This window comes from Chiloscyllium plagiosum, unplaced genomic scaffold (genome assembly GCF_037043375.1).
Source record: "Chiloscyllium plagiosum isolate Xiang-an unplaced genomic scaffold, Cpla_swu_hap1 HiC_scaffold_7, whole genome shotgun sequence".
NCBI lineage: Eukaryota > Metazoa > Chordata > Chondrichthyes > Orectolobiformes > Hemiscylliidae > Chiloscyllium > Chiloscyllium plagiosum.
In genome coordinates this window covers 42182345-42194417 of record NW_028270145.1, presented here as the reverse complement: position 1 = coordinate 42194417, position 12073 = coordinate 42182345, and the positions used below count along the sequence as shown (strand labels likewise).

Sequence of the window (12073 nt, the reverse complement as noted above, 5' to 3'; positions counted from 1 at the left end):
TATAATTGGAATTGACTAATGAAAAATCCTCAGCAAATATCTTATCTTATTCCTACTCTTAATATCAATCACTAAATACTGCCACAATATCTCGGGCAACAGTTCTCATTACCTTTGCACTCAACTCTTATATCCATCTTGACCAAGGTTGTAATGTGGTCTGGAGTGGAATGATTCTGGTTGCACAATGGATGACTCTATATCTCATCTTATTGAAATAAAGCTGACAGGATTTTAATAAAGCATGCTAGATTTACCCCCTTTTCTTCTGAATAGGACATTCCTTGGCAACCTTTCTTATAGATAAGTAGTCACCAGTGTCTTTGAATATCCCAAGCCTGCTCTGGTATGCAGATCATAAGTACGACATTCCTGTTAGACCATAAGATCTAGATGAGAATTAGGCTCTTTGGCCCATCTGCTCTGCCATTTGATCATGGCTGATATATTTCTCAATATATTCTCCTCCCTTCACCCTGTAATCCTTGACCCCTTTGCCAACCAAGGACCTATATCTCTATTAAATGACTTCACCTAATGATGCAATGACTTAACCTCCACATTCTTCTGTGGCAATGAATTCCACACATTCACCACCTTATAGCTGAAGAAATTCCTCTTCATTTCAGTTCTAAAGGGTTGTCCCTTCATTCTGAGGTGGTGATCTCGGATCCTAGTCTCTCCTACTAGTGGAAACATCTTCTCCAAATCCACTCTATCCAGACGTCTCTGCATTCTGTATAATCCCCCCCCTGATTTTTCTTAAATTCCATTGAGTACAGATCCACAATCCTCAATTACTCATCATATGATAGCCCTTTATCCCGGGAACATTTCTTGTAAATCTCCTCTGAACTCCCTCAATGCCAACGCATCCACCCATAGATATGGGACCCAAAACTGCTCACATTATTCCAAGTGCGGTCTGACCAGAACCTTGTACAGCCTCAGCAGTACATTTCTGTTCATGTGTTCCAGACTTCTTGAAATGGATTCTAAATTGCATTTGTCTTCCTAACTGCCAATTTAATCTGCATGTTAACCTTAAGCCAATCCTGAACTGGGATTCCTAAGTACCTTTGTGCTTCAGATTTCTGAAGCCATTCACATTTAGAACATAGTCTGTGCCTCCAATGTTCCTACCAAATCACATAACCACACACTTCCCCACATTGTCTTTCATCTACCATTTCAGTGTGCACTCTCCAGCCAGTCTGTCCTTCTGCAGCCTCCCCACTTCCTTAACACCACCTGTGCCTTGACCTAACTTTGTTTCATTTATAAACTTAGCAACATTGCCCTCACTTCCTCTGTCCAAATTGTTAATGCATAATGTGAATAATAATTGTGGTCACAATACTGACCCCTGTGAAACTCCACTAGTCACCAGCTGCCATCCCAAAAAAAAAATCTTGTCGCCATTCTCTGCTTTCTGCCAGACACCAATCTCCTATCCATGACAGTACTTTGTCCCTTACACAATGGGCTGTTAGTTAGCAGTCTCCTGTCTGGCACCTGGTTAAAGGCCTTTTGGAAATCCAAATAGATCATGCCTCTGACTCTCCCTTGTCTAACTCACTCACTCACTACCTCCTCAAATTCTCAGATTTGTCAGGCATGACCTACCCTTGAAAAAGCCATGCTGACTCAATCCTGTTTTTCATGCACTTCCAAGTACTTTGCAATCTTATCCTTTGAAATCTTACTAATGACCAAGGTCAGGCTAACTGGCCTATAATTTCCAGCCTTCTGCCTCCCTCTCTTGTTAAATAGTGATGCTACATTAGCTATTTTCCAATCCTCCCTAACTTCAGTAAATCCTGAATGATTGCTAGCAATTCATTCATAATCTCCTCAGATCTCTAGGGTATCGCCCATCTTGTCTGGGTGATTTATCCACCTTTAGACTTTTCGGCTTCCCTGGCACCTTCTCCATGGTGATGGCCATTACACTCAACTCTGCTCCTTGTCTCTTTTAAAGTTCTGGTAGGCTACCGATGTCTTCTACTGTGAAGAGTAATGGAAAGTACCTTTTCAGTTCCTCCACCATTTCTTTGCTCCCCATTACTACTTCTCCAGCCTCATTTTCCTGCAATCTAATGTCCATTCTTGTCTCTCTGTTTTATATATCCAAAAAACTCACATTCTTCTTTTATATTAATTACTAGTTTACCCTAATTTCATCATCTTCCCTCTTATTGCTTTTTTAGTTATCCCCTGCTGGATTTTATAAGGCTCCCAACCATCTGGCTTCCAACTAATTTTCACCACATTGAAGCTTTTTATCTTCTTAAAAATAAAGAAGAAACAGAAGACTTCAAAATAAACTCCTTAACGCAAAGACACCAACAAAAATCAGTCTCCTCTCCTCTCCTCTTTAAAGAGCAGAGTCCTTCGCTCCACAGTGGTCCAGCTCCCTCAGAGCCAGCTCTCAGTGAACAGCATGCCTGATGCTCCTTTTTTTGTTTCTTTTTTTTTTCCTTTTAAAACTCCCACACTGCCGCCTCACTGCGATAGTGCTTATTTTTCCCCAACATTCATGTTGTGTGTGTGCAGGTGTGAGACACAGTGAAAGACACAAGATGCACAAATCTTTATTCAATTCCCACCACCAGGAAGAAAGAAAACACCCAAGTAGCCAATGACAAGCAGTGCCCTTCACATCAAAGGGCAATGCTGCATGATCAAACAGTGAAGGGGAGGGCAGGGATTAAATCAAAATAGAATTGAAAGGGGAAGTAATACACTCCACCCGCTGTGGTGCTGTGCTTTTGATTTTGCTTTTATGCTGTTCCTGCTATTCCTTGTCTTCTCATTGCCTCGTTTTCTCCTTAGAATGCTGCTGCTTTTTGGAGATGAATTTCTGCTCGGTCTTCCAAATTACCCCAAGACACTGCTGGCATCGCTGCTCCACTGTCTTCCCTGCTAGGCTCTCCTTCCAATCAGCTCTGGCCAACTCCTCACACATATCTTTGTATTTATCTTTACTCAACTGTAATACCATTACATCGGATTTCCAACTTCTCTCCCTTAAAGTGCAGGGTGAATTTGTTTTCAAATCTTATAGAACTTGCCATGACCAGTGCACACAGTTGTTTCTTATGGTCATATGGAGTGAATTTAAGTAAATGGATATTAGTATCAATGATGGTGGTCTTGCAAGGTCTCTAAACTAGGGCCATCTGAACATTTGGCTGAAGATACATGCAAACACTCCAACGTTATCTTGTGCACTCTTGCTGGGCTCCAGCACACATGCAGACGAAAATGTTCAGAAATTATCTTCCTCTTGTTAGTTAACTAGTTATCAATGATGGCAATATATAATTCTGGATATTAGCAAAATCTAGTGTTCTGCTATTTAGTATTATTCAATCTTCCATTGCATTGCATGTGGAAAGTTAAGATGAAAGCATCCTTCAAGAGAAATGGCAGTCGCACATTTGGTATTGCACACTGAGGAACAATTATTTGCAAATGATGTGTTATTAAACCAATGCTACAGGAAGCTGAGATGCACACCACTTTATATAGAGAATTTCTATCATTAATATAGATGTGGGAATTTATAATGGAAAAAATTCAACCGAGATACTGGAAATAAGGAGATGGACATTACTTAGAAATGCACAATGATTATTACATAGATCATATAAGAAATGTTCCAGTGACATTTTTTGCCCATTATTTTGTTGCAGAGTGCAAGTTCAATTACAAACCAGACAACCTCTCCAACTGCAAGTGTGAAACATGAACATAATATAAAACGCAGAGACACAACTGAATCAGAAGGGATTGAGGTGCTGGTATGTATCTAGGATAGTAATTATGTGATTCTAATGTTTTTCCTGCTTAAGTTCAAGAACTTTCTGCATAAAGTCTTTTCATCTGGAAATGCTAAGGATTGAAAACCGTTATTGTGAATTTATTTGAGTAGGTAATTAGAGTTTTTCTTGGCTTGTTCTGATATTGCTAGATCTTCTAGTCCTCTGGAATTCAGATGATGTCAAACAATGAGCATGACTTTTTTTCTTCTCCTAAGGTACTGAATTATGCTAAGTTATGTTTAACACATAGATTGCAATATGTGATTTTGCTTTGCGACTGAGGCTTGAGAATAATAGCCAAAAGGCCACCAGACTACTAAAACATAACAGCAAAGTTCAAGCTAGTTCTTAACCCCATATTCACATGTGCATTCTCAATGCATCACAGAATAGCAATAAAGGAAACTGCAAACGTTTTCTCTTCTGTTGAATTCTGCACAACTAAATGGTTGAAATTAGTTTACAAGTTCCATTATGTCACTGAGCTATCTGAATATAGTAGTCAATTAAACATTAGGATTTGATGTCGGTTTCTTCTTCATAGTTTAGAATAGATCAGGTTATAAGATAACCGTACCAATTTGCTGCCATGTGGATCTTTAAACTTCAGAATTTTCAGAAATGATTCATTGCCCAACTGCACTTAGAACATTTGGAACTCCTGTAGGCTAAATTGGGCAGGGCTAGCAGTTGTGATTAAAAGCTTGGTCTAAAACATATCTTGGGGAATGTGATTTGTATAAACATGAAGCTATGGATTTAAAGGAGAAATTCAAGAGATTAGGGTCAAGCTCATGAGCAAAAATATTTGCCTCCGTTTGAGGCTGTGTTTTCACAAGTGTGAAAGGAATCTAGAAAGTTAAATTCTTGAGTTGCACTTGAAATATTTTAGCAAATATGTTGCAAATTGAACAGGTTCTAAACTTAGCTCAAGGAAATGAACAGGGCAGGTGAATGACTGGCAGTGATCATTAATTTAGTTAGTTTTAACATTGTTATGGAAAAGGATGAAGAAGATTTACGTTTCTAAATTGGGGCAAGGCAAATTCTTCTAAGCAATGGAAAGAATTAAAATGGAAGAATTTAAGGGTTCAGAGTAAACATGTTCCCATAAAGCAGAATGGTGACTTAGTAAAATCGGTGTCTCTTGGATGTCAAAGAGCTTACAGGGCAAAATCCGGCAGAAAAGGAAAGTTTACACCTGAAACCGAGGACTTCAGATGCAAAAAATTGGAAGGGATCTAGAAAACTGGGAACTGGAGGAATGAAATCAAAAAATAAATCAAGAAAACAAAGAGAAGGGATGAAAAAATGTTGGCAAATAAGATCAAGGTAAACCCAAATATGTTTTCTAGAGTCATAAGTTCATCAGCATGGAAACAGACCCTTCAATCCAACTCATTCATGCTGACCAGATATCCTAAATTTAACTAGTCCCATTTGCCTGTGTTGAGCCCATTTCTCTTTTTCTATTCATGAGCCTGTCTAAATGGATTTTAAATTTCAAAATTGTATCCATCTCTATCACTTCCCCTCATAGCTGATTCTATATATGTGCCACCCTCTGTATGAAAATAAGACCATAAGATATAGGAGTGGAAGCAAGGCTATTCAGCCCATTAGGTCCACTCTGCCATTTAATCATGGCTGGTGGGTGTTTCAATTCCATTTGCCCACACTCTCCCCGTAGCCCTTAATCCCTTGAGAGATCAAGAATTTATCAATCTCTGCATTGAAGACACCAAAGTCCCGGCCTCCACTGCGCTCTGTGGCAACAAATTCCACAGGCCGATCACTCTCTGGCTGAAGAAATGTCTCCTCATTTCTATTCTAAATTAACCCACTCTAATTTTAAGGCTGTGCCCATGGGTCCTAGTCTCCCCACCTAATGGAAACAACTTGCCAGCGTCCACCCTTTCTAAGCCATGCATTATCTTCTAAGTTTCTATTAGATCTACCCTCCACTTTCTCAACTCTAATGAATGTAATCCCAGGATCCTCAGCCGATCATCATATGTTAGGCCTACCATTCCAGGGATCATCCATGTGAATCTCTGCTGGATACGCTCCAGTGCCAGTACATCCTTCCTGAGGTATGGGGTCCAAAATTGGACACAGTACTCTAAGTGGGACCTAACTAGAGCTTTATAAAGTCTCAAATGTTGCCCCTCCAGTCCTTTTTAAATCTTTACCCTTCTCACCTTAAACCAATGCTGTCTAGTTTTGGAATCGCCTAACCTTAGAAAAACACCTTGGCTATTCACCCTATTTAAATCCCTCATTCTTTTTGTAAACCTCTCTAAGGTTGCCCTTCAGCCTCTGACGCTTCAGGGGAGAAAAAAGTCCCAGCCTATCCTTATAATTCAAACCCTGCCAGTCCTGGAACATCCTTGTAAATGTTTTCTGCATACATAGAACATTGAACGTTGCGGTGCAGTACAGGCCCTTCGGCCCTCTATTTTCCACTGACCTGTGAAAATAATCTGATGTCCATCTAATCTACACAGTTCCATTATGTATGTCCAATGCCCATTTAAATGCTCTTAACATCAGTGAGTCTATTATTGCAGACAGGCCGTTGCATGCCCCTGCTACTCTGAGTGAAGAAACTACCCCTAATATCTGTCCTAAATCTATGTCCCCTCATGTTAGTCTTCACCATCCGAGGAAAAAGGCTCTCACTGTCCACGCTGTCTAACTCTCTAACTATCTTACATGTCTTGATTATGTCACCGCTTTACCTTCATCCGTTTGTTTTGTTACCTTCTCTAAGAACTCACGAAGGTTAGTGAGGCATGACCTGCCATCACAAAACCGTGTTGACTATCCCTTATCAAATTATTCTTTTCCAGATGATTATAAATCCTATATCTTATAACCTTTTCCAACATTTTACCCACAATCAAAGTAAGGCTCTCTGGTCAATAATTACCAGGGTTGTCCCAACTCCCCTTCTTAAACAAGGAACAACATTTGCTATCTTCCAGTCTTCAGGCACTACTCCTGCCGACAATGATGACATAAAGATCGAAGCCAAAGGCTCTGCAATCTCCTCCCTGACTTCCTAGAGAATCCCATCCGGCCCAGGGGTCTTACCTATTTTCAGATCTTCCAAAATTGCTAAAACCTCCCCTTTGTCAACCTCAGTACCATCTCATCTTGTAGCCTGTACCTGCATATTCTCACTAGCATTGCCCTTTTCCAATGTGAATACTGATGAAAAGTATTCTTTAAGCGCTTCCCCTATGTCCTTAGATTCCATACACAACTTTCCACTACTATCTTTGATTGGCCCTAATCTTACTCTAGTCATTCTTTTATTCCTGATATACCTATAGAAGGCCTTAGGTTTTCCTTGATCCTATCCACCAATGACTTCTCATGTCCCCTCCTGGCTCTTCTTAGCCCTCTCTTTAGATCTAGTTTAACAACGTCCTTTCTATAACAGGACAACCAGATTTGTATGCAATATTCTAAAGGTGGCTGCAACGTGACCTCACAATTCCTATATTCAGTGCACTGATCAGTGAAAGTGAGCATACAAAACACCACCTTTACTACTCTGTCTACCTGTGAGGCCACTTTCAAGGAACCTTGAAAGGTTCATAGGCCCCTCTGTTCAACAACATTCCCCAGGGCTGTACCATTAACTATGTAAGTCCTATCTTTGTTTACATTATCAAAATGCAACACCTCGCATTTATATAAATGAAACTGTATCTATCCATTGGTCCATCTGATAAAGATTTCATTGTACTCTTAGAAAACTTTCTTCACTGTCCATTATGCCGCCAATTTTGTTGGGGTTACAGTTGTGGTTAGAATGCCATGTCTCAAACTCAAACAAGCAGACACAATGCAACCAAAACTAAAGCCACCTTAAATCAAAGGCCTATCAGAAATGACTTCCAGACTACTCCAGACCCCTTGGCATCATGGTAGCCCACAAACCTACCAGCACACTTAAACAGTGGCTAATGAACCAAAAGGATCCATTAGATATTACCAGCAAAACTAATGTCATTTACAAAATACCATGCAAGCACTGTTTTAAAAAAAACACTATGTTGGACAAACAAACAGGAAACTTGCCCAGGATACATGAACACCAACTGGCCACCAAAAAACATGACCAATTATCCCTAGTTTCCATACATACAGATAAAGGAGGACACCACTTTGACTGGGACAGCACACACTTCCGAGGACAGGCGAAACAAAGACATGCACGAGAATTCCTAGAGGCATGGCATTCTAACCAAACTCCAACAATAAACGCATCGACTTAGATCCCAGCTACTTTCCCTTGAGAAAAGAAGTGGAAATGACATCACCTACATTAAGAAACCAAGGACATAGCACCAGTGCTTCACTGAAGACTCTCACTGATGATGTTTCGTCACCATGACTAGGTAACGTCTGAAAACAAATCTTCCAGCTCAGCGAGCTCACTTACATACTTATCAACCTGAGCTACCAGATCTTCTCAAAAATCACTAATAGAATTATGCTCACTTGCTCCAAAGTGCTCCCCAACTAACACCTCCATCACTCGCCCTGTCTTATTTCCCAAGAGAGTTTTGCTCCTTCTCTAGTAGGTACATCCACATGCTGAATAAGAAAACTTTCTTGAACACACTTAATACATTCCTACCCATCCAAGCCCTTTACACTATAGAAGTTCCAGTCTGTGTTTGGAAAGTTAAATTCCCCAACCTTTGCAACCCTATTATTGTTGCAAAGATCTGGGACCGCTCAACATACTTGCTCCTCAATTTCCTGCTGACTATTCAGGGAATAGTAATAAAAATCTCAACACGTTAAGAGGATAACAAGTAGAGTCCATAAAAGACCAAAAACATAATTGATGTTTAGAGGCAAAAGCTTTTAATATGATTCTTAATGAATATGTTGCATCTTTCACAAAACCAGGGAGGTATGTAGATATTGTAGCTGAGAAAGACAGACAGTGTGAAATACTTGATTTGATGAATATAGTGAGAGAGGTTTTAATGGGATTAAGATCCTTGAAAGTAGATAAACCATTAACACTGGATGAACTGAACTTCAGGGTGTTAATATATACTACAAATCAGAGGATCCAGTATGGAGGGAGGAAACAGTGCCAGGTCTGACTTTCTTTTTCCAATAATCATTGGATAACGGTGTGAGGCTAAAGGATTGGAGGACTGCTGATAGTTTTAGAAATGGAGGAGGAATGCACCAAATAATTACATGTCTGTCAGTCTAACCTCAGTAATGGGCAATTTTGAGAGATAGTATAAACTGTCACTTGGAAGGGCACAGATTAATGAAGTATAGTCAGGGTAGACTTGTTCAGGGAAGATGGTGTCTGACTAAAGTGTTTGGAGGAATCATTAAGGAGGATCAATAACGGTACAGTAATTGATATGGTCTACATTGATTTTAGCAATGTTATACATGGCAGACTGTTTTTAAGAAATAAAAACATCTAGGATCCAGGAGAATTTAGTAAGCTGGATAGAAATGAAATCAGTGGTAGGAAACAAGTGTAATGGTGAATAGAAGACTGTATCTCCAATAGGGTTTTGCAGAGCTGCATACTGAATCCTCTGCTTTTTGTGGTATATATTAACAATGTGAACATAATTGGGGTAGTTGGCACTGCTGCCTCACAGCGCCAGGGACCTGGGCTCAATTCCCACTTCGGGCGACTGTCTGTATGGAGTTTGCATATTCTCCCCTTGTCTGCGTGGGTTTCTTTCAGGTGCTGTGGTTTTCTCCCACAATCCAAAGATGTACAGGTTAGGTGAATTGGCCATGCTAAGTTGCCCATAGTGTTTGTGCATTAGTCATGGGTAAAAGTAATGGAATGGGTCTGGGTGGGTTACTCTTCGAAGGGTGGGTGTGGACTTGTTGGGCTAAATTGCCTGTCTCCACACTGTAGGGAATCTAATCTAATCTCTGTACAGAATCTAATCAGAAATGCAGGGGTCAAAATTAGCCGTACGGTTGAATCTGAGGAAGATAGCTGTAGATTGCATGAAGGTATTAGTAGAGAAAGTGGGCAGAAAAACGGCAAATGGAATTCAACCTAAGAATTATGAGGTGATGCATTTGAATATGTAAAAAAGTGAGAGATTTAAATGAACTGAGGGACTTTTGAGTGAAATTCAATACATCTCTGAAGGTAGTAGGTCAGGTTGATAAAACAGTTAAGAAGATCTGTGCAATTCTTTCCTTTATTAGCTAAGGGATAGAATATAAGTAAAGGAAGATTATGCTAGAGTTATAAAAATCATTGGTTAGAAAAAAGTGTGTATTTCTGCTACTAAAAGGATGTACATTAGGGGAAAAAAACAAAGGACATTTGGGGAGAATGTTGGTAGGTCTGGAAAATGCAGCTATAAAGAAAGTTTGGATTGTCTGGGGTAGTTCCTCCTTAGAACAGAGGAGATTGAGGGGAGATTTGATTGAGACATAAAAAGTATTGTGAGGGACATGGATAGAATTGATGGAAGGTGTTTTATTTACCTTAGCAGAGAGGTCTGCGACTAGTGGGTATAGGTATAAAATGATAGAAATATCAGAGAGGAAATCAAGAAATAAACTTAACAGCCTGGAGCTCAGTAGCTGAAAAAATAGTAAAGGCAGAAACCTTCAACTAAGTTAAAAGGTTTACAGATGTATGCCTCAAGTCCTGTATTCTTTAGGGCTATGGGTCAAGTGCTGGAAAGTCGGATTAGGCTAGATGTCTTTGGTGTGGGCCTAGTGTAAAAAGTGAACTCTTTCTGTACCATGAAATTGTTACAAGTCCAAGTATTTGTATTAAATGCAGGGGGAATAGATGATGATGATGATAATGATAATGATGATGATGATATCTCCTCTTGGTTTCTGCAGGGATGTGACAATGCAGAATGTGTGAAGATTAACTGTCAGATTGGCAGACTGGAAAGAGACAAGAGTGTAGTTCTGCACATCCGGTCACGACTGTGGGGTGAAACATTCATGAAAGTGAGTGGCAGGAAGTTTTCAAAACAGACTTTTTACAATTTTAGTGACTTCATCAGTTGTATTCTGTTTGTTTAAGAATAATTTTGTAGTTCTATTTCTTGGTGTTATCGCAGAATTACAGAAGGCTTACAGTGAGAAGGAGGCTATTTGGCATATTGTGCCTCCACCAGCTCATTAAATGAGCTTCATTTTCTAATGCCAATCTCCTGCTTTTTCCCCAGACCCTTGCACACATTATTTTTATGCAAGCAATCACCCAGTGTCCTTTAAGGTGCCTCAGTTGGACTTGCCTCTACCAAGGAAGTACATTCCATATACTTAACTAAAAATTTCTTGCTCACTTCACCGTGGTTCTTTTACAAATCATTTAAATCTATGTGCTGTTGTCCTTTTAGGAGCAGGAATAGTTTCTCTTCATCTGTTCTATCCAGCACACTCATGATTTTGAAAACCTCTTTCAAATCTTCTCTCCAAAGGGGAACAGTCCCAAATTCTTCAACATGTCTGCATAACTGAAGTCCCCTATTCCTGGAACCATTCTTGTAAACTACTTCTGTACTCCCTCCAATTTGTTCACATCCTTCCTGTAATGTGGTACCCTGAACCATACACAGTACTCCAGCTGAGGTCTAACAGGTGTCTTATACGCATTCAACATCACTTCCCTGCTCTTTTACCCATGAAGGACAGGTAGAGGGAACAGTATGAACAAGTGGATGAGAAGAATGATATGACAGTTAATGATCCAATAGGAATGTTCATGATGTGTATATTTTTTAATGTATATGATATCATCAAAACATATGCCCTTATCGTTTCTCTTTTATGTAACTAGAAAGAGAACCAGTCATACTCCTTGATGGCTTCTGCATCATACAGTGTCATTGAATTGCCATATAAAAACTTCTCTACTGAACTTCCCACCGGATCCATTGTGGTAAGTACCATTTTTTAGGTTCATTAATATTTTTGAAAATAAAATTCATCTGTTTTTAAAATCAACATTTAACAATTTTTAAAAATATTTGCAGGTTACTACTTTGGTGACTTGGGATAAGGTGATTACTCCTCATCCAGTGCCAGTTTGGGTTATCATATTGGCACTCCTAGCTGGTCTACTCCTTCTAGCTCTCTTGGTATTTGTCATGTATAAAGTAAGTAACGCTCTTTGTCAAGTTTCTTTTAATCATTAATTGGTGTAATTTATGGAAATACTGTTGGATAGTAGAGAATCAATTACATTCTTT

At 39.5% G+C, this 12073-nt stretch overlaps 1 protein-coding gene across 2 annotated transcripts in view; it reads left to right on the top strand.

The window, feature by feature from the left end:
* The window catches only part of itgav (integrin, alpha V), a 142159-nt gene that overhangs the window by 120411 nt on the left and 9675 nt on the right, over positions 1-12073 (top strand). The window contains exons 26-29 of one of the 2 annotated variants that reach the window (XM_043693448.2): positions 3699-3806; positions 10713-10826; positions 11662-11763; positions 11858-11980. In XM_043693448.2, the coding sequence (XP_043549383.1) occupies positions 3699-3806; positions 10713-10826; positions 11662-11763; positions 11858-11980 (447 nt within the window). Of the gene's footprint in view, positions 1-3698; positions 3807-3976; positions 4043-10712; positions 10827-11661; positions 11764-11857; positions 11981-12073 lie in introns of those variants that run through there. The other variant, XR_015757645.1, reaches the window with a different exon arrangement.